The following is a 27,330-nucleotide window of genomic DNA, read 5'->3' as shown; positions in this document are numbered from 1 at the left end:
GTTAGACTGAACTGCACGTAAACTGAACCTGAAAAAGACGTTAATGTCTAACCTTAAAGTCATCAAAATCAAAGCAAACTTTTAATCAAAGGTATGGAAGATAAAAGAAACAGGAAGAAAAATTTTAGTCATGAAGAAATTCTAATTTTAATTGATGGATACAAAGAAAACAAAACAGTCATTGAAAGCAAATTAAACTTGTCTGTTACAAACCGGAAAAAATGTAAGATTTGGCAGGACATAACAAACAAAAGAAATTCAAAAGGCTTTGAGCAGAGGGAGGTAAAGGATGTGAGGAAGAAGTGGCGCGACCTTAAGACACAAGCAATTTGAGGACTTTCCTCGCACTAAACATGTCCCCACTGGAGGTGGTCCGAGACCAGAGCCTGGCCCGTATTCAACCGTTATCCTAGAAATAATAGGCGACAACACACCCACCGTCTGTGGAATCACTGGAGTTGAAAGTGGAATTGAAGCAACAGCTGACATGGCTCAAAGTATAAATACTTTATAACTTTTAGTTTTTTTCTTATTAAGGCCATTATGACTTTTCTGACTCGCAGTTGCGAGAGAACAGTCAGTGACGTTGTTGTTGTTGTTGTTATTAGGGTGCGATTTGTGGAAAAACCAGAGGGGGGATTGTTTTGAAACGTTAATTCATGAACAGAGTAGCACAGTGGACCTTTATGTCTGTATAGCCTATTTGTAACAATTTCTTGCAGCTATTTTGCAGTAGGCTAATTTTTAACTTATAAAATTATTTTTTTAAACTTAATCACTGCGTTCGCAAAAATATTTCATTTTATATATCCATTTTATAATTACTCAAATAGAGCGATATGAATGGCAGCGTGCTGTGAACATAAAATAAACTAGGCCATGCCTATTTGTCAGACTAAAAACAGGCTGCTTTGATGACAGACTTCTGTATTTCTTTTCTGCTTCCTGTGCAAGGATAAAAAAATTATAATTCTACTACACATAAAATCATAGTACAAAATGATATGTGCAATTATAAAGTACAGTACAAAGTACAATGGCATTCGTTATAAACAAGCCTAAATGTCTAGCCAAAACTAATTTAATGCAAAAGTGAAACATAGGCTTACATCTCGCATTCAGCACGAATAAAAATGTTTCCATATTTGCAATGTAACATTTGGTCACTATGATCAAGGCCCTTCCGTCGTGTTCCAGTATCCATGTAAAACATTGTCTTTCACATGCGCAAAAATGTGTTTGTCCGAGCTGTGGTGCAGTGCTCACGCTGTAATTTTTTATTTTTTCTGTGTTTGTTTATTTGACTGCATTTTACATCGATGATGAACAGGCTGCGATAAGCAATGCAACAATTTGTGTGCGCGATCACATTTTTTTTTTCATACCTCATCCCCTGCGTAACAGCATCCCACTGGAAAATGTACCTGATTTTACTGCCAAAATTAAATTCTTTCCAAATTTGATTGTAGAAGTATGTCCAGTCTATGGCGTCCAAAAGCAGTCGCATTCGGATGTATATTCCTCGTAAGAATCCAAAATGTATAGAGTTGCACGGTCTGCATTGTCTTGTAACAACACAAATCTACCCACATAATCATCAGACACTGTGATGTCTGGTTTCACAAAATCTTCATCTTCACGGACAATCTTCGTCAGACGGAGCACGTCTTCGTCAGTTTCAACAGAACTTCTTGGCGGTGTTCGCTCTTGTTTCAGGAGTGATTGAAGCGGCGAAGGCCGTTGTAACGATGTAGAAAACAATGTAGAAATCCCCAAACCTTATTTAAATACTGAATTCTGAATGTAGGTTGAGAGGTATGTCAAACAACCAAGGACGTACTGCCTTCAAAGGTCATAAAACGTGCACTTTAATGCATTCAGCTAGATATTATCTCTCAAATTATGGCCAGTTGATCTTGCATACTATGCAAGTGTAAACTCGCGTAGCTCATGAAAACCTCTGATATTTTCTTTCTTTTTTTTATCAATTTTCTAAAAAGAAAACAGACAGAATACAAGTGTAGATGGAAATAATTATCAATATTTCAGCCTAGAACACCTGTAATGTCATTACTATTGTTTGTTTGTAACGGTGGTGGTTTGATCGATTTCTTCACTACTTCAATGTATATCCAACAATATACTGTTAAAAAAAAAAAAAAAATGTGTATAGGCCTTTTTCCGAAGTGACTTACAAATGAGCAATTTACAAATATATTTTTCAAATCAACTGAATAAAAAGAAAACAGACGGAATACGAGCATAGACGGAAATAATTATCAAGAAACGTATCTGATATCTAAACTAGGATAGTAATAATATAACGTAAATGTCTTGAATAAAGACGATAGGTTGAAGCCATATTTCATTAAATCAAGCAAATTAGCAGAAATATTGACATATATGAACAAAGAGCCCTCTAACATGACAGCAAAATCTAGGAAACGAAGCGTAAGGCTTGACAATTACCATTAGATGGGAAATACAACAAGAGTGGTGAAACTGCAGTAAACACATTCAAACAAAAAAGAATGTGCAAAGTCATGGAATTGTTCTGGTTTCAAAGCGTAACTATATGAAAAACTTTGCGGTTGATTTCTCACAATGGTGTAACAAGGTCTAGCTCATTAATGCCGTTAAAGTCAATATAGGCAGCTTTAGGCGTACCAGTCTGGTGTGTGAGTTAGAACAAGCATTTGTGTTTGTGCTGTTAGACCATATTGTTCTTATTGTCTCTACAAAGATCTGTACGTTTATATTCATTTATGAACACTGTTACAGAATTTATCTTAGTGACATTCAATGGAATATTTTATTAAAAGGTAACGCAGAGGACTGATTGAATAACACTCTGTCAAGCATTCGCCCAAGTGCCGGAAACCTATATAACTTTATTGTAATTATTTAAAAATACATATAAACTTCATGCCTAACACTGTTGCTAAAAACATATATTTAAGCTAAACAAACATTTGCAATTGTGAAAAAATTAAGAGATGTTAAAAACTGCTGGCCGCAAAAAACTGAAAGACGGACGCCTAAAACACAACGACACGTTTTCCTGAGAACACTCGCAGGCATGTTTGCCCAACTCTGAGAATAGTCTTCATCTAAAAACTGTACAAAAACAATGAAAAAGGTAGTCTAGAAGTAGTCTATATTCCACAGCTTATGACAAAATTATTTATGACCCTTGATTTATGACTTTTCCCCTCCCCCACACGGCCCACCCACATCGCGACCACCCACACCGTGTTGATCCCGTGACCCGTTATTGAGCCCCAGATGTTGGAATAGGCTGGTGACAGGAGATAAGTGAAATCCTGAGGAATGTTTTTGAAGGTTTTATGCTCATCCAGGGGGTTTGTCCATCTGCGGACCATGTGGTATCCGGTTGCATTCCATGGCATGGTGTGTTATGGGCTCTATCTATGAACAGAATAAATGAACAATTTTAACAGCTTATAAGACCATATGACAATGTACTCTGTTGGTTGAATAAAAATAAATTAAATAACACTCCTAATAATGAATTGGGAATAAAACAATAAATAAATAAAACCCTCTTACACTTTTTCCAAGAGAAAAAGATTTCCTTGTGCAAGGATGTCCATTCGTCGAATGAGAGGTTTACAAAAAATTGGAAAAGGTCCTCTGTCGCTCTCTCTCTGCCAGAGTGATAGTGCCTGTGTCTGTCTGTCTGTGTGTGTGCGCTGGCCCCACCGCCCCCGTCATTTTGGCCCGTTGTGAGAGAGAAAACTGATCAGTTTAAAGAAGCAGTTTCCCTATACATCTGAAGACCTTATATTTGAACTTATTCCACATCAAATGATTGTTCTTATTTTATTCATCATCTTCAAAATTGTACACTCGGTGATGAAACATGCAAAAGGCTTTGTGTATGTTTTAAAAAAAAATAAAAGTAGTAACATTTCCAACATCTAAGAGTGGCACAATGGATCGGTGGTTAATGCAGGTAAGGAGTGGAGCAGATGTTCATTTTGAACAGTTATCTAATCCCGAACTTTTAACAGGCAAAGGGTAAGGGATATTGTGGGCCCGATATGTCCAGACTTGTCATGTTTGAAGGCCATAACCATTTTTTTTTTCCCATAGACATTTAAATTCAATTCATGTTTATTTGTATAACTTTTTCACAAAACAAATTGTTGCAAAGCAGTTTCGACATTATATTTAGAACCTTTAATATTTATATTTACATTATATAAATTTTATACTGTATCATCCCCTAAACCTAGCCAGAACAGTAAACATTCTTCATTTTTCTATATTTTCATAAACATCATTTATAATTTTTTTTTATTATTTAATTAAAAAAAAAGTTATGCTCGTGGGTACAATCATTTGGAGTATTACTACACTCCATAAACAAAATTATTTTTACTGTACACCTACCAAAATTCTCCATACAACTATTTTTAATAAAATATTGTTTTTAAGCGATCTGAATTATGAGGACTCAAATTTTTTCATTTATATGTTTATTATTGAAATGTTGTTATATGCATGTGTCAATTTTATTTAATTTCTTTATTTTCTTAAATATGTGGGTAGATAGTATTTATAGAGTTGTAACTTTTTAGTTTTAGTTACTTTTTCTTATTTGTAAGTCGCTTTGGACAAAAGCGTCTGCTAAATGACAAAAGTAAAAGTAATAATCAATACTACATTTATTAATCTGTTTGTCCAACAAGCAGACAGTATAATTTATAAATTCTAGGAAAGATTATCTTCCTGACCAAAAAAAGAATAGTATTGCTACCTTATACAGTACTAGCAGTAACTTAGCATGTAGGCAAAATCGACATTTCAGTGACTTCGAATTGTGAAACAGAGGCAATCAATTGTGAATATAAGGAATTTAATACATGAAACTACAGTTAAAACTAAACAAACACAACACATACAGAAGGAAGGAAAGTAAGGAAAGAGAGAGACAAACAATAGAATGTCAATTAACCCCAACCCAATGAGGATCAGAGTATTAAAATCACCTTAATAAAGTGGCCCATCTCAGAAATGCATTTAAATGTACGGCGACAACAGATTTTTGAGGAGTTTGTTAGGAGTTAGCTGGAAGCTTTTGTTGGGTTCTTCTGAAGACCGTAGAGTACACAGTGAATCAAAGTTCCTTGATGATAAAAATATGGAAGATCAGACTCCAGGGATGAGTCTTAAAGAGGGTCTGTCTAAAAGGGTTTGAGCAATGATTGGTCTAGGTAAGGGTCTTTTACTTCCCCTTTATTTCCACCCCTTCTTGGTGGACTGACCAATGCAGAGGTGCAAATTTTGAGAGGGAAATGTTTTTTGTTTTTTTTTGTCTCACAGACACCTTTATTTGCATGTTTATGGTGGTCTGATAGATTTGTACAATATTAAGCCAAAGTATGGTGAAACGAGTATGGTGCAAGTTATGGCAACATACTATACACCATAACATACTAAAAATTTATATTTTGAATTATTTTGGTGAATTCTTTTGGCCAATTGTGTAGTGAAAAATCTGATATTGTGATAGCCAAGTGTGGAGTTATTCCAGTGAGAATTGTTTTCTACCAAAACACCAATGCTTTCAGTAATGAATTTTATTTTAAAAAAACAAAAACAAAGAAGAAATAATAATAATAAAAATAATAACAAGGGTGCAAATATAACTACATATACAATTGATTCAGGAGCCTTTTCTTGCCAAAGAAATATAACAACTTAATAAAAACAGTAAACAACTTATTAACAGTAATAATAATAATGCTGATGATGATGATTATTATTTTTGTTCCAGACATCTTCGTTTTAATTCCAACATAAAACTCCATCATTAATTACTTGTTATATAAGAAAATAACAGGTCAGATCAACACAAGGCATAAAAGAAATATTTTAGAATTCATTGGCTGTCATTTGAAATATTTTTGTTTTTCTTACAATATTTCTGTTGAAGTAATTATTGCTCAGACTGTTAGTCATCAAAGCGGATGTGCTTACTTGCTTCGGTGGCCCGAGCGATGATGATTTTCTCAGCTTTAGAAATGAGCTATGAAAAACAATGACAAACATTCTGTGATGTTGATAAAACTACAAATCTATTAAAACTTTGACTGCCTTTAAAAGGCTGCTGAGTGAGGATTAGGTTACCTTTTCTGTTCCACGCTTTTTTTCTCTAGGACTGTTTAGCTTTGCTTGTCGGTCCACCAAAATCTTCTGCCAGTACCTCTGCTCATGGTCACCTTTTTATCCATTAATACATGATTTAATTAAAATAGATAAATAGTTAAATAGATAAATAGTTTTGAGTTAAAATTTTTATTCAAAGAAAATGATCCTTCTTACCTGAGAGGAGTTCAAGGTTCCAGTTGTATTTTTTCTGAAGTTCTGATCGGGCTGTAATAACTGTCTCTGCATCTTCAGGACTCTTGAAGCGAATGTAACCCTCTTTATCTCCATCAAGAATGTCCACATAAGCCACAGCGGACATCTCAGACAGTGAATCCTGTGCATATGAAAAGAAACAGCTCTTAAAAATGGCTTATTGTTTGATGTACCCAAGACAGGTTTAACAATCAATCAATTATGTTAGTATACCTTAATGCACCTCTTGCTTGGCAGGGGCTGGTTATAGCTAATCTTGACAATGACTCCACTCGCAAACTCAGGGCCAGAAGGGGGCTCTTTCTTTGCTGTATCCTTACAAGCTTTGATAACAAAAGAAAGAAAGAAAAGGTATTTAAATAGCAAGATTTATTAACAGGCAAGATGTTCTCCCAAAAAAAGATACTTACAAGTGTTTTTATTCTTTTTAGTCTGCATGATGTCATACTTCACCGACTTGTGGTTGATCTGAGCCACTGACTGCTTCAGATGGGACATACAGTGCTTCTGCAGTGTCAGGTACTCCTGCTTCAGGTTCAACCACTCTTTCCTGACAGTTGAAACCCATTTCATTACATCAACATCTCACACAATACACAATTTATGAACTTTGACTTGAAAAAGAAAAGACACAGCATTGCTTACTTTGAAAGGACTCTGAGTGGGATGACCTCCTCCCCAATTTTCAATCTCTCCTTGAGCTTCTTCTTTCTTTTCCTCTTGGCCTTCAAAACGGAATCGTCTTTCTTCTCAGAGTCCAACTGTTCTTCATTCTTGCTCTCAGTTGATAAATCTATGCGATAAAAGAATATAAATTACAAGTAAATGACAGCAACAACTTTAAGGCCATTTCACATTGAAGAGTGAACAGTCGCAGGAAAATACATTTTTGCACGAGTGCAAATTTAGACAGTTGGTGGCGCTTGAGGTATAATAAAAAGAAGACCAACAACAATAGGTGCCTATGCATCTTATTGAATTTTCTTCTGTGAAACAGTAGTACAGGTTTTTTCTCCATTCTGCCACCGATTAGGAGAAGACGACAGATTCATATAAAAGTCAAGTAAACCCTATGCAGCAATTTCCAATGAATCATTTGGTGATTAGGTTTATTACAATACATTTATACATTTAAAATTTTAATTAAATCAATAAATAAACAATAATATCCTGGCCAGAGGAGAACTGGCCCCTGGAAAGCTTTCATCGCATCTAGAGATAATACTGCGCAAGGGGAGGACAAACTATTCATTGAATTAATAATATGGTATAACCTGCGTAAGTTATCCGAAGCTGAGCGAGATTTAATTAATCCTGTTTGGTCATCATGAACTAGCCTATTCATAAATTTCTCTAGAAGATGAGATAGTACTTTAGCATATAATTTAACATCATCCCCTAATCAAAGAAAGAGGCCGGTAACTACAACAGGAAGTCGGATCTTTCTCTTTTTTTAACAAGAGAGAAATAACAGCTATATGAGCCTTGAGTAACTGAAAAATGTATTATATCTAACATGAGGGGGCCTAAATCCGACCAAAAAGTAGTATACAATTCGAGTGGAATAGCATCTATGCCTGGGGATTTCCCCTTGTTCATAGATTGGATTACTGACTCCAGCTCCTGAAGAGTGATCGGTTCAGCCAGGTATTCCGAATCTAAACCTGACAGCCTAGGTAAATCAAGGTTGGACAGAAAATATGCAAAAGAGTCAGGATCACCATCAGCAGAAGTGGTTAGAGTAAAAAAGAGTGGAAGGCGATATTAATGTCTTTTGGGTCTGTCATAATGAGCCCAGATTGGGATTTCACTGCTGAAATATTAGCAAATTTTCACTGTTGCGTAATCTTAAAGCTAAAAGGTGGCTTGGTCTACTCCCTTGAAAATAATAATTCTACCTGGATCTTTGAATCAGGAATTCTCAGTAATGAATTGAGTTCGGATCTAACCACCATGATTTTACTGAGTGCATTGTCTGAGAAACAACGTTGATTATCTCTAGTCAGATCCTTGAGCTGTGATTCCAGTTCAACAATTTTTGTGTGCCAGTTTTTCTGAAGGAAAGAGGCATATGAAATGGAGTTATTCTTTATAAATCCTTTAACTGCATTCCAGAGTGTTCAAGCATCATCCACTGAATCCTGGATATTTTCGATAAACTCAGCAAATTGTTTTTCTGAATTGACTGCAGTTTTCATCCTGTAATAATTTAGGGTTAAATCACCATCTAGTGGCACGAGATGGCCGAGGGATCAAAGATAATCTGCACAAATTTCCATCATAATCCGACAAAGATAAGGAACAGATATCAGCGTCACGAACAGCTGAAGATAAAGTAGTAGAAATTAAAATATAGTCAATTCGCAAATAGGATTTATGGGTTGCAGAAAAGAAATGAAAGACTTAGCCGAAGGGTTTAATAAATGCCAAATATCCACCAATGAGGATGAGGTTACACATTCCGAAGTTTGTCAGAACAAAAAGCTTGAGTGTGATTCCTTTGGTCCAGATCTATCTAGGATATGCGACATTACAGAATTCGTATCTGCCCCAATACAATTTAAAAATCCAAAAATTTCAAGAGATAGGTTGACAAAACAGAGAAAAAAGTAGGGTCAGGAGTACAAGGGGCATAATCTGAAAGAAATACTAGGGCTGGGTATCGTTAAAAAAATTTCGATATCGATACCGGTTCCTGAAAAATACTTTTTTCAATACCAATTTTATGAAATCAGTTTTAACAAGATTACATTATCTCAAAAAACTTTGGCTTTATTTTTTTCAGCTTGTTGACATGTATACAGACTCAAAGGCTCATCTCCTGAGCCACTGCACAAAGTAACAAAATATAGCCAATACAATAAATCAGTGCAAATAATTTTAATAAAGCTCAAATAGTTTTCAGTTTACACTAGTGTGTTTTCATTTTAGCATAGTTCAGACAGAATCATCATTTCCATTCATTTATTCTAGCTTGTTAAAGACTTCAAGAAATGTAAAATCTTTATCCATGTTCATAAGTGGGTGTTTTATTTTCTTATATTCTGTGTTGTATCTCTAATTATTTGAATGCATAAAAACTACTTAGTTTATTCAAATTTATTCTTAAAATAGCCTTATGAAATGTTTTATTTTTCCTCAGAAATTCTGTTTTCTGCATCTGGTTTTCAAATGAAGGCATAAAACATTCATTTCATTTCGCTTTTAAATTATTGAAAATCAAACTAATTATTTTGGCAAACAAAGTTTTAATAATTTTAATAGTAGCCTAGTAGTAGCAGTATGTACACTCTGCTGAAGAATATTAATATATTTCTGCCGCAGTGTCTTCCAAGTTAAACCATATTTTTATTTTGACGGGTTTCCGGGAATACCTTTACAGTTCTGTGTGTATATGATATGACGCTAGTTAGGGGCCAAGCCCGAAGGGCTATAGCCCCTATTGTATCTGTATGTTTTATTATTATTAGGGGCCAAGCCCGAAGGGCTATAGCCCCTATTGTATCTGTATGTTTTATTATTAGGGGCCAAGCCCGAAGGGCTATAGCCCCTATTGTAATTGTATGTTTTATTATTATTATTATTTTTCCCCATGGGGCTCTATGGCAGCCCTATGAAGGGAACATAGGAAAATGATGAAATTTGGCACAATTGTAGAGATGGACATAAATAGTGATCTGACCAGCTTTGGGGTCTCTAGATCCAACTCTATAGCGCCACCACCAGTTCAAAAATTCAACATAGAAATGGTAATAACTCCTGAACCACTTGTTGTAGAAAAATAAAACTTAGTACACCTGATTACTCTCTTCATGCTAATCACATTCAATAGCTTACAGTAAGACTCCACCCATTACAGTAGCGGCCATTTTGAAAAGTACAGTATTCTGTCTGTTCGCTACTACTCCTTGAAAATTGATTCAATTCTTCCCAAAATTGATTCAAATGATCTTTGGACTGAGCCGCACAGAAATGACTGAACAGATTTTTTTTATTCATCTTTGGTCAAAAGTTATGATTTTGTAAACATAACGAAGTCGACCCAAAATTGGTTCAGAGCCTGTATCTCGGCCAAACTTGGATCAATCGAAACGAAACTTGGTACGCTTCATCAACACCATGATCTGAGGGGCCACGCCAAAGTTGGGAACAGCGCCACCTATGGGTCGTGAGATACCAGAAATTCACATTTTTGCTTATAACTTTTGAACAGTAATTCAGAAAATTATCATCTTTGTTTCTATGGATTCCTTGGGTCATGACGAAACAGAGGATGTCAATTTTGCCAGGATTGGCTGAACCACGTGTCCGCCATTTTGAAATGTGTTATAAATTGCAATATCTTTTGAACCATTTAACATATCGGCACAAATATCGGTAGGGATCATCAACACCATGTCCCGGAGGGACCACAGAAGTCTGAAGACAGCGCCACCTAGTGTTCCAGAGATATAACTATTCTAACAAAAACACTTATAACTTTTGCAAATGTTGTCCAAAATGTGTCATTTTTATGTCGTTTCGTTCCCTGGGTTATGCCGATTCTGACAATGTCTCATTTGTCATTTTCCAACATGGTGTCTGTCCGCCATTTTGAAGCAAATGAAAACCAGTGTTTTTGCTACTCCTCCTTCAAAATTGATCCAATTCTTCCCAAAATTGACTCAGATGATCTTTGGACCGAGCCGCACAGAAATGACTGAACAGAATTTTTTGAGTACTAGTGAAAAAAAAAGCTATGATGCTGTGAACATAACGGCCTCGACCAAAATTGGTTCAGAGGCTGTATCTCAGCCAAGCTTTGATCAATCGAAACAAAACTTGGTACGCTTCATCAACACCATGATCTGAGGGGCCATGCCAAATTTGGTAACAGCGCCACCTATGGGTCGTGAGATACCAGAAAAATCACATTTTCACTTATAACTTTTGAACAGTCAGTCAGAAAATTATAAGGATGTCAATTTTGCCAGGATTGGCTGAACCACGTATCCGCCACTTTGAAATTTGTTGGCTTATACTAGTGATCTTAGCATTATTCTAAGTTACAAGCTAAACAATTACCATTCTGTTTAAAGTGACTCTTCAGCTATCGAACTAACCATAAGCTGCGTTACAATTAACTTTACTTTGTGTTACGCTGGTTAAAATGCTAAATAACATTTTTGTCAGATTATTCTCACACCTAAACCTCTCCTCGGCAGCCTGTCAAATGTGCAACGACTGAGTGGCTCACTCTGCTAAGCCGCTTTCACCGATCCTTTTAGGGCGTGGGTTCGAATCCCGTTGGCTCAAGCCCAGACCGTGAGAGGTCCTGTGGCCAAAAGCGGTTCAAACATTGCTTTTGTTCCAGACGTTGGATCTTCTGTGCGTTTGTTCTTCTCATCCCAACTTCTGTTCAGTTTTGAACTTCTGTGCTTCTGAACTAATCTGTTTTTTCTATGTACGTTCTTTTTCAGCTTTTTATTCTCTTCCCGCTCTGCGCCTCGCTACGGGCCATTCGCTGGCTTGGCCCCGCTAATCGCTGCTTGCAGCTATATTTATTATTATTATTATTATTATTTTTCCCCATGGGGCTCTATGGCAGCCCTATGAACCGTACATAGGAAAATGATGAAATTTGGCACAATTGTAGAGATGGCCATGAATAGTGATCTGACCAACTATGGGGTCTCTAGAACCAACTCTATAGCGCCACCACCAGTTCAAAAATTCAACATTGAAATGGTAATAACTCTTGAACCCCTTATTCTAGAAAAATTTTACTTAGTACACCTGATTACTCTCTTCATGCTCATCACATCCAATAGCTTACAGTAAGACTCCACCCATTACAGTAGTGGCCATTTTGAAAAGTACAGTATTCTGTCTTTTTGCTACTACTCCTTCAAAATTGATTCAATTCTTCCCAAAATTGGCTCAGATGATCTTTGGACTGAGCTGAAAAGAACTGACTGAACAGATGTTTTTTATTCATCTTTGTTCAAAAGTTATGATTTTGTGAACTTAAAGAAGTCGACCCAAAATTGGTTCAGAGCCTGTATCTCGGCCAAACTTGGATCAATCGAAACGAAACTTGGTACGCTTCATCAACACCATGATCTGAGGGGCCACGCCAAAGTTGGGAACAGCGCCACCTATGGGTCGTGAGATACCAGAAATTCACACTTTTGCTTATAACTTTTGAACAGTAATTCAGAAAATTATAATCTTTGTGTCTATGGATTCCTTGGGTCATGACGAAACAGAGGATGTCAATTTTGCCAGGATTGGCTGAACCACGTGTCCGCCATTTTGAAATTTGTTATAAATTGCAATATCTTTTGAACCATTTAACATATCGGCACAAATATCGGTAGGGATCATCAACACCATGTCCCGGAGGGACCACAGAAGTATGAAGACAGCGCCACCTAGTGTTCCAGAGATATAACTATTATAACAAAAACACATAACTTTTGCAAATTTTGTCCAAAATGTGTAATTTTTATGTCGTTTCGTTCCCTGGCTTATGCCGATTCTGACAATGTCTCATTTGTCATTTTCCAACATGGTGTCTGTCCGCCATTTTGAAGCAAAGGAAAACCAGTGTTTTTGCTACTCCTCCTTCAAAATTGATCCAATTCTTCCCAAAATTGGCTCAGATGATCTTTGATCTGAGCCGCACAGATCAAATGATCACAGATCATATTTTTTTTATTCATCTTCGTTCAAAAGTTATGATGTTGTGAACTTCATGAGGTCGACCAAAATTGGTTCAGAGGCTGTATCTCAGCCAAGCTATGATCAATCAAAACAAAGCTTGGTACACTTCTTCACCACCATGATCTGAGGGACCATGCCAAATTTGGGAACAGCGCCACCTATGGGTCGTGAGATACCAAAAAAATCAAATTTTCGCTTATAACTTTTGAACAGTCAATCAGAAAATTATAAGGATGTCAATTTTGCCAGGATTGGTTGAACCACGTGTCCACCACTTTGAAGTTTGTTGGCTTATACTAGTGATCTTAGCATTCTTCTAAGTTACAGGCTAAACAATGACCATTCTGTTTAATGTGACTCTTCAGCTATCGAATTAACCATAAGCTGCGTTACAATTAACTTTACTTTGTGTTAAGCTGCTTAAAATGCTAAATAACATTTCTGTCAGCTCATTCTCACACCTAAACCTCTCCTAAGGCAGTGTGTCAGATGGGCAGCGACCGAGTGGCTCACTCTGCTAAGACACTTCCTTTGAAGGTCAGGGGTTTCTTTGCTGTGGGTTCGAATCCCACATAAAAGAACTTTATAAAAACGTGTGTAATGTTGTGCTGTTTTGATTGGTTTCTTATCCAGAGTAGCATGTTACGAATATGTATTGCTCCTGAATTAGAAATGCATGTTTTTATCCATGCTGTGATTATTTTTATTTAAACTCCTGTTGTAAGTTCATTCTCACCAATAATTACAAAGTGGCAATTTTTCACATTCGTTCAGTTTGTTCCATCTTTTTATTATTAGTATATTGTTGCTCTTCCCGTTCTGCACTGCTCTACGGCTATTCGCAGGCTTGGCCCCGGAATCGCTGCTTGCAGCTATATTTTTACTTGTTCATGTGTTTATGTCCTCATTTAGTGAGACGGCAGACGTTGAAATCACCACGAGCGTCACGCAGGCTTCAGTCTGTGTGTAATAAACAAAACGGCGCAATATATAGAGCAGACTGCTCCGTACGCTTTTGAATCGCTCTCGCGGATCTCAAACACCGATCAATCTGCACTGCGCTGCTTCTAGTCAAACACACCAAGTGCTGCAGGCTTACTGCCTCACTGACGTTAATGAGATTAACCCCTTAGGTATCGAAATTTGGTACCGAACGAGAAGACGTTTTTCGATACTCAGTGGTATCGAGGCAATTCGGTCGGTAATAAATACAATATTCCTATTCTCCACTATCGTTTTTATATGTGTTAATCTACTGTCTGTATCACAACCTTTATCTAAAATAGTAATATTTAAAGTCCTCCACACCAATATTAGGACACACTTGGTTTTAGTATCTGAAGATGAGTGAGATACCACTTCATAAAACTTATTACACCTGTGTATATCCTCCTCTTTCAAATGGGATTCTTGAACTAACACTATATCAATCTTTCTTCTTTGCAAAAAATCCAGTAAGTTTGTGAGGGCCATTTAGGCCATTAGTATTACAACTCAGAATATTAAAGTCAGTCATAGGTATCAAACAGAATTACAGCATAAGACGACGAAATACAAGTTTGAAAATAAAACCAGTTTAGTCTACCATTAAACCACCACCACCCCCCACCCCCACATTACCATTAAAAAAAAAAAAAACACATTCCCATGAACTATGGGAGATCAAATCAAGAAAAAACCTTGATCTGCCAGCACCCCTTAATATGGTCCGTGGAGTCAACAAAAACCTGCACATTACTGAAGCACCAACATTTGGCCCCATAGTCACATATTGACTAGGTTGTATTTCTATTTAAAAATATATATATATAAATAAGAGATAAAGAATACAACTAAAACAAATAAAATATCATAATCAGTAAGTGATACTGTATGCACAATGAATGTAACTATGAATTAAGCAGTGCACATTAAAGTGAACAGTGAAAGACACAGTCACCTAACTCTTTAGAGCATCTCTTCCCCGATTAGACAGCAAATGTCCAGCTGAAGTTCACTGAGATGACAAATGCACAAAGATGCATTAGGATCAGCATTCATAGACATTCTGAACTCTATTGGGGTTAGACAACATGTCTCAGGACTTATTCATTGTCGAAATCATACTCTAGATTTAATATTATCACATGGAATTGATGTTAATGGTATTGAAATTCTGCAGCAAAGTGATGATATCTCAGATCATTATCTAGGTCTTGTGTAAACTCCATATAGCTAAAACTGTAAATTCTACTCCTTGTAACAAGTATGGTAGAACCATCACTTTTACCACAAAAGACTGCTTTGTAAATAATCTTCCTGATTTATGTAAATTCCTCAGCATATCCAACAGCACAGAAAATGTTGATGATGTAACAGAAACTATGGACTCTCTCTTTTCTAGTACTTTAGATATGGTTGCTCCTTTACACTTAAGGAAGATTAAGAAAAAAAGTCCAAAACTGTGCTATAATGGGCATACTCGCACCCTAAACAGAGCAGCCCGGAAAATGGAGCGCAGCTGGAGGAAAACAAAACTAGAGGTATTTCGTATAGCTTGGTGGGAAAGTACCCTATCCTACAGAAAAGCATTAAACTGCTAGATCCGATTACTTTTAGTCTCTTTTAGAAGAAAACAACATAACCCCAGGTATTTATTCAATACAGTGGCTAAATTAACAAGAAATTAAGTATCAGAAGGTGTTGACATTTCCCAACAGCACATTAGTAATGACTTTGACTACTGACTAAAATGACTATTTTACTTCCAAGATCGATACTATTAGAGATAAAATTGTAACCATGCAGCCGTCAGCTACAGTATCGCATCAGATAGTGCACTATAGATCCCCTGAGGAACAATTCCACTCATTCGCTATTATAGGAGAGGAAGAATTGTATAAACTTGTTAAATCATCTAAACCAACAACATGCATGTTAGACCCTATTCCATCTAAACTACTAAAAGAGATGCTTCCAGAAGTCATAGATCCTCTTTTGGCTATAATTAATTAGTCATTGTCATTAGGATATGTCCCCAAAACCTTCAAATTGGCTGTTATTAAGCCTCTCATTAAAAAAAACACAATTTAACCCCAAAGATCTAGTTAATTACAGACCGATCTCAAATCGCCCTTTCCTGTCAAAGATACTAGAAAAGGTAGCATCCTCAAAATTACATTCCTTCTTAGAGAAAAATGGTATCTGTGAGGATTTCCAGTCAGGATTTAGACCATTTCATAGTACTGAGACTGCTCTCAGAGTTACAAATTACCTGCTCTTATCATCTGATCGTGGTTGTATCTCTCTATTAGTGCCACTGGATATTAGCACTGCGTGCGACACTATTGACCACAGCATTCTTTTGAATAGACTAGAAAACTTTGTTGGCATTATTGGAAGTGCATTGGCATGGTTCAAATTGTACTTATCTGACCGCCATTCATTTGTAGCAGTGAATGAAGAGATATCATATCGATCACAAGTGCAGTATGGAGTACCTCAAGGCTCAGTACTAGGGACGTTACTTTTCACGCTTTACATGTTACCCTTAGGAAATATCATCAGGAAACACAGTGTTAGCTTTCACGGTTATGCTGATGATAGTCAGCTCTATATTTTTTTGCGCCTCGGTGAAACACAAAATTGAGAAACTAACGGAATGCATAGTCAATATAAAAAAACTGGATGACAAGTAATTTCTTACTGCTAAATTCTGAAAAACCAGAGGTTTTAATTATCAGACCTAAAACCCCCACATATAATAACGTAGAACACTGTTTAACACTTGATGGCTGCTCTGTAAATTCTTCGTCATCAGTCAGGAACTTAGGTGTGCTATTTGATAGCAATCTTTCCTTTGACAGCCACGTTTCTAGCATTTGTAAAACTGCATTTTTTCATCTTAAAAATATATCTAAATTGAGACCTATGCTCTCAAAGTCAAATGCAGAAATGTTAATTCATGCATTTATGACCTCAAGGTTAGATTATTGTAATGCTTTATTGGGTGGTTATTCTGCACACTTAATAAACAAACTCCTGATAGTCCAAAATGCAGCAGCTAGAGTTCTTACTAGAACCAGGAAGTATGACCACATTAGCCTGGTTCTGTCAACACTGGCTCCTTATTAAACATCGTATAGATTTTAAAATCTTGTTAATTACTTATAAAGCCCTGAATGTTTTAGCTCCTCAGTACTTGAGCGAGCTCTTATCGCATTATAGTCCTCCACATCCACTGCGTTCTCAAAACTCTGGCCATTTGATAATACCTAGAATATCAAAATCAACTGCGGACGGCAGATCTTTTTCCTATTTAGAGCCCAAACTCTGGAACAATCTACCTAACACTATTCCGGAGGCAGACACACTCTGTCAGTTTAAATCTAGATTAAATACCCATCTCTTTAACCTGAAGTACACATAACACACTAATACACTTCTAATATCAAAATCTGTTAAAGGATTGTTAGGCTGCAATAATTAGGTCAACCGGAACCGGGAACACTTCCCATAACACCCGGTGTACTTGTTACATCGTAAGAAGAATGGCATCTACACTAATATTAGTATGTTTCTTTCTTATTCCAAGATCACCGTAGCCACCTGATCCAGTCCGTATCCAGATCATATAGTTACTGCAGTCACCCGGACCTAGTCCGTATCCAGATCAGATGGTGGATCAGCACCTAGAGATGACCTCTACAGCCCTGAACATCAGCGGAGATCAGGACACCTAGATGAGCCCCAGAGACAGATCCCCAGTGAAGACCCTGTCAGCTAGATGGCCATCAGGACAAGACCTCGGGAACCAGATGAGTTCTTTACACAATCTGACTTTGCTGCAGTTGGAATTGAACTGCTGGTTCGCCTGGCCAGAGGAGAACTGGCCCCCGACTGAGCCTGGTTTCTCTCAAGGTTTTTTTGTCTTCATTGTCACCGATGGAGTTTTGGTTCATTGACGCGGTCACGTCTGGCTTGCTTAGTTGGGGACACTTAATTTCCAGCGATATCGTCAACTTGATTGCACAGATACTATTTAAACTGAACTGAGCTGGACAATGACAACATTGAATTCAATAATGAAATGCCTTTAACTGAAAATTGAGTGTTTACTCTTGTCTTTTTACATTATTGACACTATTTTCCTATTTTGATATTGAAAGTTGCTTTGACGCAATCTGGATTGTTAAAAAGCGCTATATAAATAAAGGTGGCTTGACTTGACTTGAGAGTTGGTGGATGAATGGGATCTGAGAAAAACTCTTGCTTCTTCTGGGGAGTATAGCATTTTAGGTTCACCTTGATTGAGAATAACCTTCAGCATTGCAGGATAAAGGAGAAAATTCTGGATGCCAGCTTCTCTCATTTCCTTCCTAATTGGTGCAAATGCAGTTCTTCTTTTTTCAGTGACCGGAGAAAAATCTGGAAAGACAGACAGCGTTGCTCCATCAGAAGTTTTCACCGGGGCGTGAAGTCTGGTGGCCCGCAGAATGAGCTCCCTGTCCGAGTACTGCAGCAATTTAAAGATGAAAACCCATGGTTTAGCGCAATCTGAGGAGAGCCTTGTGTACACGCGATGCGCTCGCTCCACTTTAATCTCTGTGCCCGCCAGAGACGGGAGCCACGTTGGTAGCGATCTTTTCAAAAAGCCCATATGGTCGTCCTTTTCGGAGCCTTCAGGCAATCCAACCAGAAGCAGATTGCTGCGCCTACTGCGATCCTGTAAGTCCACAACCTGTTGTTTGAGTGCGGCTACTCGCCTATCGTGATCTGCGACAACTTTCTTTTGTTCTCTCATCTCCCCTTTAAGAAGATCCAGTTTAGAGCATAGCGACTGAACAACTGACATGTGAGAAGCGAACTCGTTCCGCATCACCATCAACTCAGTTCTTAGAATGTCCTCAAAGTGTGTAACAGTGTTCGCCATCTTGTCCATCTTATAACTCATGGTCGGTGGCTTGGATTTCTTCTTAATCAGAGAAGCTGACCAAAACAACTCCTGCTGTTTCTGACTGCATGCCATCAGGTAAAGCACCACCAATGAATAAAACTTAAAACAAAACAAAAAAAATCTGCAAAAAGGGGCCAAACGTACAGAGCTCTACTCAAGTGTCTATGCATCTTTAGTGCATGGTCCCTAAATATAGCTGGAATTATCAAGGGTCAACAACTCTAAATGCAAAAATGCTGATTGAATGTTGTACGGTAGATGAAGATATGATGTTGCAATGGGATGATTACAATGACACATGACTGCATAGCTGTTCATTTTAATCTTAGCCAAAATGTAGACATTTAACTCAAAACGCTGCCATGTGTTCGCATCAACTGTTATCAGTAGCGTACTGTATTGTCAACATGTCTATTTGTAATGTTTGCTAATATTTTTATTCAAAACAATGATTCCTTGATTTTAAAAAAAAAGAAGTGGTAAAACATTACATTCTAGTTACTCAATAAAATCTGAAAAATCACGCAGCCCTATCAAGTGTTACCCCTGTTGGCATCTGTTGCCATTGGTCAGAGTTTGTTGGACCAGACAGAATGTTATGTTATGTCCAATAACAACAATGGTTCTGGTACTGTGTTGAGGACCAGACAGTTCTGGGTAGTGCACCATGCTGTATTGTGACAAATGCTATGTGTGCACGCACATACTAAATCATCCGAAATTATTGTAGAGCATCAATCATTCTGCATGTGATAGGGGAAGATGCACTGGGCATATGTAATAAATAGCTTTCAACTTAATGAGGTAAATTTAACACTGACTGTTCTCATGGCAAAGTTTGAAGAATATTTTGTGCCAAGCAAGAATGTCCCATTTGAGAGATACAAATTTTTCTCTGCTGATCAGACAATCAGTCAAATCAAGTCACCTTTATTTATATAGCGCTTTTAACAATCCAGATTGTGTCAAAGCAACTTTCCAGTATCAAAATAGGAAAATAGTGTGTCAATAATGTAAAATGACAAACTTAAACACTCAATTCTCAGTTAAAGGCATTTCATTATTGAATTCAGTAATGTCAGTAATTCAGTAACGTCCAGCTCAGTTCAGTTTAAATAGTATCTGTGCAATCAAGTCGACGATATCGCTGGAAATTAAGTGTCCCCCAACTAAGCAAGCCAGAGGTGACAGCGGCAAGGAATCAAAACTCCATCGGTAACAGAATGGAGAAAAAACCTTGGGAGAAACCAGGCTCAGTCGGGGGGCCAGTTCTCCTCTGGCCAGACAAACCAGCAGTTCAATTCCAACTGCAGCAAAGTCAGACTGTGTAAAGGACTCATCTGGTTCCTGTGGTCTTGTCCCGATGGCCGTCTAGATGACGAGGTCTTCACTGGGGATCTGTCTCTGGGGCTCATCTAGGTGTCCTGATCTCCGCTGACATTCAGGGCTATAGAGGTAATTTCTAGGTACTGATCCACCATCTGATCTGGATACGGACTGGATCCGGCTGACTGCAGTGACCATTTGATCTGGATACGGACAGGATCGGGTGGCTACAGTGACTTCGGAAAAAGAGAGAAACAGACTAATATTAGCGTAGATGTTAATCTTCTTACGATGTAACAAGTACATTGGGTGTTATGAGAAGTGATGCCGGTTCCGGTTAACCTAATTAATGCAGCCTAACAATTCTTTAACAGATTTTAATATTAGAAGCGTATTAGTATGTTAAGTGTACACCAGGTTAAAGATATGGGTCTTTAATCTAAATTTAAACTGACAGAGTGTGTCTGCCCCTGTTAGGTAGATTGTTCCAGAGTTTGGGTGCTAAATAGGAAAAGGATCTGCCACCGACAGTTGATTTTGATATTCTAGGTATTATCAAATGGCCAGAGTTTTGAGAATGCAGCGGATGTGGAGGACTATAATGTGATAAGAGCTCGCTCAGGTACTGAGGAGCTAAACCATTCAGGGCTTTATAAACAATTACCAAGAATTTAAAATCTATACAATGTTTAATAAGGAGCCAGTGCAGTGTTGACAGAACCGGGATGACTTGACTTGCCACAAAGAAATATAGAGCTGTGCATCATCAACATAACAGTGAAAGCTAACACCGTGTTTCCTGATGATATTTCCCAAGGGTAACATGTAAAGCGTCAAAAGTAACGGCCCTAGTACTGAGCCTTGAGGTACTCCATACTGCACTTGTGATCGATATGATACCTCTTCATTCACTGCTATGAATTGATGGTGGTCAGATAAGTATGATTTGAACCATGCTAATGCACTAATGCCAACAAAGTTTTCTAGTCTATGTTGTGGTCGATGATGCCGAACGCAGTGCTAAGATCCAGTAGTACTAATAGATAGATACAACCACAATCAAAAGATTTGTAACTCTAATGAGAGCAGTCTCAGTACTATGAAATGGTCTAAATCCTGACTGGAAATCCTCAGATACCATTTTTCTCTAAGAAGGAATATAATTGTGAGGATACTACCTTTTCTAGTATCTTTGACAGAAAAGGGAGATTTGAGATGGTTCTGTAATTAACTAGATCTTTGGGATCAAGTTGTGGTTTTTTAATGAGAGGCTTGATAACAGTCAATTTTAAGGTTTTGGAGACATATCCTAATGACAATGACAAATTAATAATAGCCAAAAGGGGATGACTTCTGGAAGCAACAGGGTTCCTACACATTTTCCATTTCAAAATTCCATAATTTTCCAGACTCAAATTTCGAAACCTCTCTATAGATTTTCAGACCATATTTAACATAAATGGCTCATGGAGCATTATTTTCAGCTTTATATTTGGAATATAGTTAAGTCATCTGTAAATATTTTTTTATTTTCTCAGGGTTTTTTTTCATTGATTTTCTTGAAATAACACACAAAAAAATAGGAGTCCCTAAAAAAAAATACAGACTTTTACATGCACACAAGAATCTTTTTTTGTGCCCTCAAGAAACTATTCACGTGTGCAGGGGAATGTTTTGCATGCTTACGCATTACAATTTCTAGTTTTATATAACCTATATTTCCTTTGTGCATCACTGCCATCTTACTATGAATAAAACAATAGCATGGTCAAAAGTTTGCTTTTCTTTATGGTAGTACCCCTAAGATCAAGGCCTATTGTCCAACTTAACACATCCTATGTGGTTGGTGGAGAAACTATGACACGAAATGGGTTGATGGTATAAAATTTGCCAAGTTCAAGCGTCTATAAAAAAGACTGTAAAAAAAAGTATTTAAGATTAGTCTTTCATTGGGGCAATATGCCATATTTCAAGGCCTTAGGTCACTTTAATGCACAAAAATGTGAAATGGGCTGATGGCACAACACTGAATTAGTGTGAAATGGGCTGATGGCACAACAGGTGGCTCAGTGTGCATTGTCCTATATGCTTATTTTTTTGCAAAGGCCCTATTTTTTATTTTTGCAAAGATCCTTGAGGCTATGTAATATGGTGCTAAACCCAAAATGCTTATAACCTGCAGTCTGCATAATGAAAAAGTGCACAATGAATTAATTCATTCATTCATTTGACGATCACTAAAGAATCACTAAAAAGCTGCCATGAAACCTCACTTCTTGTACGATAAACTTATTTTAATAAAATTCTTAATTTTCTATTATTAAAAAACTAAATAGGGGCAAAAGTCTGGAAACACTCGTATTTCTCCATACTCTGCTTTCTTTTTTTCCACACTTTTTCAGACCTGGAAAACACTTAAATCAAATTCCATACTTTTCCAAACCCCGTAGGAACCATGAAGCACCTCTTATACACTGAGATACACTGAGCAGTGCTATATTGGTAGGTGATGGGCCCCTCCTGATTTTTCATATAACTACATGCCTCAGTAGTGGACAAGTGGTTATACTAGTTCTAGACAAATCTTCTCTATCAGCCTAAATATTTCACTGAATTTATCACATGTGAATCCCTCGTCGCCAACAGAGAGAGATAAACTGTAGATGTGGCAAGTGGTGCAAACAACAATAGCAGAAGAAGCAGCCATTACTCACCGTGATTGATGAAAGATTCACTTACCACTGTTGTTTGATGAACTTGTGAAAAACGGAGTGAGAGAAAAATTAAACGGAGTGAGAAAAAAGAAAATCGTAATTGACGCAAATAGAAACACGAATGGAAATGTGAATAACAAGCTAACCGGCTAACGAATACTAACGTGCTGCACTCGCGGTTTTAGATTAAAAGCGAATGATGAACCTCTCAGCAGCACGGCAGACAGAAAACGGAACTCTGTATTTTCTGACCAATACCTTGCTGAACTGCACACACTGAGTAAGACTTGTGACTTCAGAGATTTAAGAGATTCACTGGTGAGAGACAACAGTCTGTGGGATTCCCGGTAATGGTCTCAGGGAATGGCTGTTATGTGAACTAGCTTTGACACTAGAGAAAGCTGTTGAAACAACTTGTGCACAAGCCAAGGAACTGCATAAAGATTATGCTGCATTGCATGCAGTAAAAAGAGAGGCGCAACACACAAAACAACCAACAAAACAAAGACAGCATAGAGTGAAAACCCGCATACCAAGATCTTGTCCTGCTTATGGAAAAACCTGCAATAGCTGTGGGAAAAACAAAATCTTATCTTATAATGTGATAAGAGCTCGCTCAGGTACTGAGGAGCTAAACCATTCAGGGCTTTATAAACAATTACCAAGAATTTAAAATCTATACAATGTTTAATAAGGAGCCAGTGCAGTGTTGACAGAACCGGGATGACTTGACTTGCCACAAAGAAATATAGAGCTGTGCATCATCAACATAACAGTGAAAGCTAACACCGTGTTTCCTGATGATATTTCCCAAGGGTAACATGTAAAGCGTCAAAAGTAACGGCCCTAGTACTGAGCCTTGAGGTACTCCATACTGCACTTGTGATCGATATGATACCTCTTCATTCACTGCTATGAATTGATGGTGGTCAGATAAGTATGATTTGAACCATGCTAATGCACTAATGCCAACAAAGTTTTCTAGTCTATGTTGTGGTCGATGATGCCGAACGCAGTGCTAAGATCCAGTAGTACTAATAGATAGATACAACCACAATCAAAAGATTTGTAACTCTAATGAGAGCAGTCTCAGTACTATGAAATGGTCTAAATCCTGACTGGAAATCCTCAGATACCATTTTTCTCTAAGAAGGAATATAATTGTGAGGATACTACCTTTTCTAGTATCTTTGACAGAAAAGGGAGATTTGAGATGGTTCTGTAATTAACTAGATCTTTGGGATCAAGTTGTGGTTTTTTAATGAGAGGCTTGATAACAGTCAATTTTAAGGTTTTGGAGACATATCCTAATGACAATGACAAATTAATAATAGCCAAAAGGGGATGACTTCTGGAAGCAACAGGGTTCCTACACATTTTCCATTTCAAAATTCCATAATTTTCCAGACTCAAATTTCGAAACCTCTCTATAGATTTTCAGACCATATTTAACATAAATGGCTCATGGAGCATTATTTTCAGCTTTATATTTGGAATATAGTTAAGTCATCTGTAAATATTTTTTTATTTTCTCAGGGTTTTTTTTCATTGATTTTCTTGAAATAACACACAAAAAAATAGGAGTCCCTAAAAAAAAATACAGACTTTTACATGCACACAAGAATCTTTTTTTGTGCCCTCAAGAAACTATTCACGTGTGCAGGGGAATGTTTTGCATGCTTACGCATTACAATTTCTAGTTTTATATAACCTATATTTCCTTTGTGCATCACTGCCATCTTACTATGAATAAAACAATAGCATGGTCAAAAGTTTGCTTTTCTTTATGGTAGTACCCCTAAGATCAAGGCCTATTGTCCAACTTAACACATCCTATGTGGTTGGTGGAGAAACTATGACACGAAATGGGTTGATGGTATAAAATTTGCCAAGTTCAAGCGTCTATAAAAAAGACTGTAAAAAAAAGTATTTAAGATTAGTCTTTCATTGGGGCAATATGCCATATTTCAAGGCCTTAGGTCACTTTAATGCACAAAAATGTGAAATGGGCTGATGGCACAACACTGAATTAGTGTGAAATGGGCTGATGGCACAACAGGTGGCTCAGTGTGCATTGTCCTATATGCTTATTTTTTTGCAAAGGCCCTATTTTTTATTTTTGCAAAGATCCTTGAGGCTATGTAATATGGTGCTAAACCCAAAATGCTTATAACCTGCAGTCTGCATAATGAAAAAGTGCACAATGAATTAATTCATTCATTCATTTGACGATCACTAAAGAATCACTAAAAAGCTGCCATGAAACCTCACTTCTTGTACGATAAACTTATTTTAATAAAATTCTTAATTTTCTATTATTAAAAAACTAAATAGGGGCAAAAGTCTGGAAACACTCGTATTTCTCCATACTCTGCTTTCTTTTTTTCCACACTTTTTCAGACCTGGAAAACACTTAAATCAAATTCCATACTTTTCCAAACCCCGTAGGAACCATGAAGCACCTCTTATACACTGAGATACACTGAGCAGTGCTATATTGGTAGGTGATGGGCCCCTCCTGATTTTTCATATAACTACATGCCTCAGTAGTGGACAAGTGGTTATACTAGTTCTAGACAAATCTTCTCTATCAGCCTAAATATTTCACTGAATTTATCACATGTGAATCCCTCGTCGCCAACAGAGAGAGATAAACTGTAGATGTGGCAAGTGGTGCAAACAACAATAGCAGAAGAAGCAGCCATTACTCACCGTGATTGATGAAAGATTCACTTACCACTGTTGTTTGATGAACTTGTGAAAAACGGAGTGAGAGAAAAATTAAACGGAGTGAGAAAAAAGAAAATCGTAATTGACGCAAATAGAAACACGAATGGAAATGTGAATAACAAGCTAACCGGCTAACGAATACTAACGTGCTGCACTCGCGGTTTTAGATTAAAAGCGAATGATGAACCTCTCAGCAGCACGGCAGACAGAAAACGGAACTCTGTATTTTCTGACCAATACCTTGCTGAACTGCACACACTGAGTAAGACTTGTGACTTCAGAGATTTAAGAGATTCACTGGTGAGAGACAACAGTCTGTGGGATTCCCGGTAATGGTCTCAGGGAATGGCTGTTATGTGAACTAGCTTTGACACTAGAGAAAGCTGTTGAAACAACTTGTGCACAAGCCAAGGAACTGCATAAAGATTATGCTGCATTGCATGCAGTAAAAAGAGAGGCGCAACACACAAAACAACCAACAAAACAAAGACAGCATAGAGTGAAAACCCGCATACCAAGATCTTGTCCTGCTTATGGAAAAACCTGCAATAGCTGTGGGAAAAATAAGCATTTTGTGAAGAGTTGCAAAGATGATGTTGCAAAGAAAAAAAGTGCATACAGTTGAAGAGCAGGAAGTCTTTGTTGAATCTGTTCAAACAAACATGACAGACAAAGCTGAATGGATTCTACTGGAACACACCAAGCCGACGCCGATGAACTAGTGGTGAGGAAAGCAGACTGCAGGGTCGGCAGCGTCTGGGTCCAAATTTGCCCTGACACACCAAGCTCGACACCCGGCAGCCAAGTAGCACGTCCGTTCTGCGCCAGCCTAAAAAGTTTTTTTTTTTCTTCTCGTGGACTGGTTCACCAGCTGAACTGCCAATCAGAATGATCAGATGGCCCGACTGACTGACAAGCTCCGACACCAATGTCAAATAGGCCGGAAAAGCAGACAAGGACCAACTTCAGCCGACAGTGCGGAACACACTCAGAAAACTTACTTGATGACACAAGCTGACATTGCAATACATGTCAAAGGAGTTAGACAGTATGAGAAAATGTTTTTGTTACTATGTAAGTTAAAGTATATTGAGTGTGTATTCTTTTTATTGTTTTTATGTGCTCAGTGAATATTCTTCTCAAATGCTCTTTTGTTGATTTTGATTGCTTCTATTGTCCTCATTTGAAAGTGACTTTGGATAAAAAAAATCTGTAAATAGTCTTCTAAATGACAATGTAAATGTATAACTCTTAACATTTGGGATTTTTTTCTGATTCAAACATTGTTAATGAACAACTATTACAAATTACCATATTGATTTACATTATTTTTCTGCATTTTGAAAAATAAATGTTTTGAAATTTGAATGGAGAGCTGTGTGTTTTTTTAACTAGGTATTGCTATTCTCAGTGTTTCTCAGATCACAGATTCAATTAAGTTAACTAAAAGTAAATAGGACAAGAAAGAAATGCTTTTAATATATTAGTAAATAAAACTTAAATTACACTTAATTCAATTAAGTTAAGATT

At 37.2% G+C, this 27,330-nt stretch overlaps 1 protein-coding gene across 7 annotated transcripts in view; it reads right to left on the bottom strand.

The window, feature by feature from the left end:
• Positions 1-2,864: 2,864 nt before the first annotated feature.
• The window catches only part of larp7 (La ribonucleoprotein 7, transcriptional regulator), a 33,569-nt gene continuing 9,103 nt past the window's right edge, over positions 2,865-27,330 (bottom strand). For 2 of the 7 annotated variants that reach the window (XM_079441578.1, XM_079441579.1), the window contains 6 exons: positions 7,036-7,183; positions 6,801-6,940; positions 6,614-6,713; positions 6,352-6,511; positions 6,157-6,248; positions 5,595-6,055 (listed from right to left, as the gene is read on the bottom strand). In XM_079441578.1, coding sequence (XP_079297704.1) covers positions 6,192-6,248; positions 6,352-6,511; positions 6,614-6,713; positions 6,801-6,940; positions 7,036-7,183 — 605 coding nt within the window. In that variant the 3' untranslated portion in view covers positions 5,595-6,055; positions 6,157-6,191. Of the gene's footprint in view, positions 3,430-4,863; positions 5,153-5,340; positions 6,056-6,156; positions 6,249-6,351; positions 6,512-6,603; positions 6,714-6,800; positions 6,941-7,035; positions 7,184-27,330 lie in introns of those variants that run through there. The other 5 variants (XM_079441575.1, XR_013785514.1, XM_079441576.1 and 2 more) reach the window with 5 other exon arrangements.

This window comes from Barbus barbus, assembly GCF_936440315.1.
Source record: "Barbus barbus genome assembly, chromosome: 2".
Taxonomy (NCBI): Eukaryota; Metazoa; Chordata; class Actinopteri; order Cypriniformes; family Cyprinidae; genus Barbus; species Barbus barbus.
Note: the sequence above shows the minus strand (reverse complement) of the source record. Positions and strands in the feature narration are given on the sequence as shown.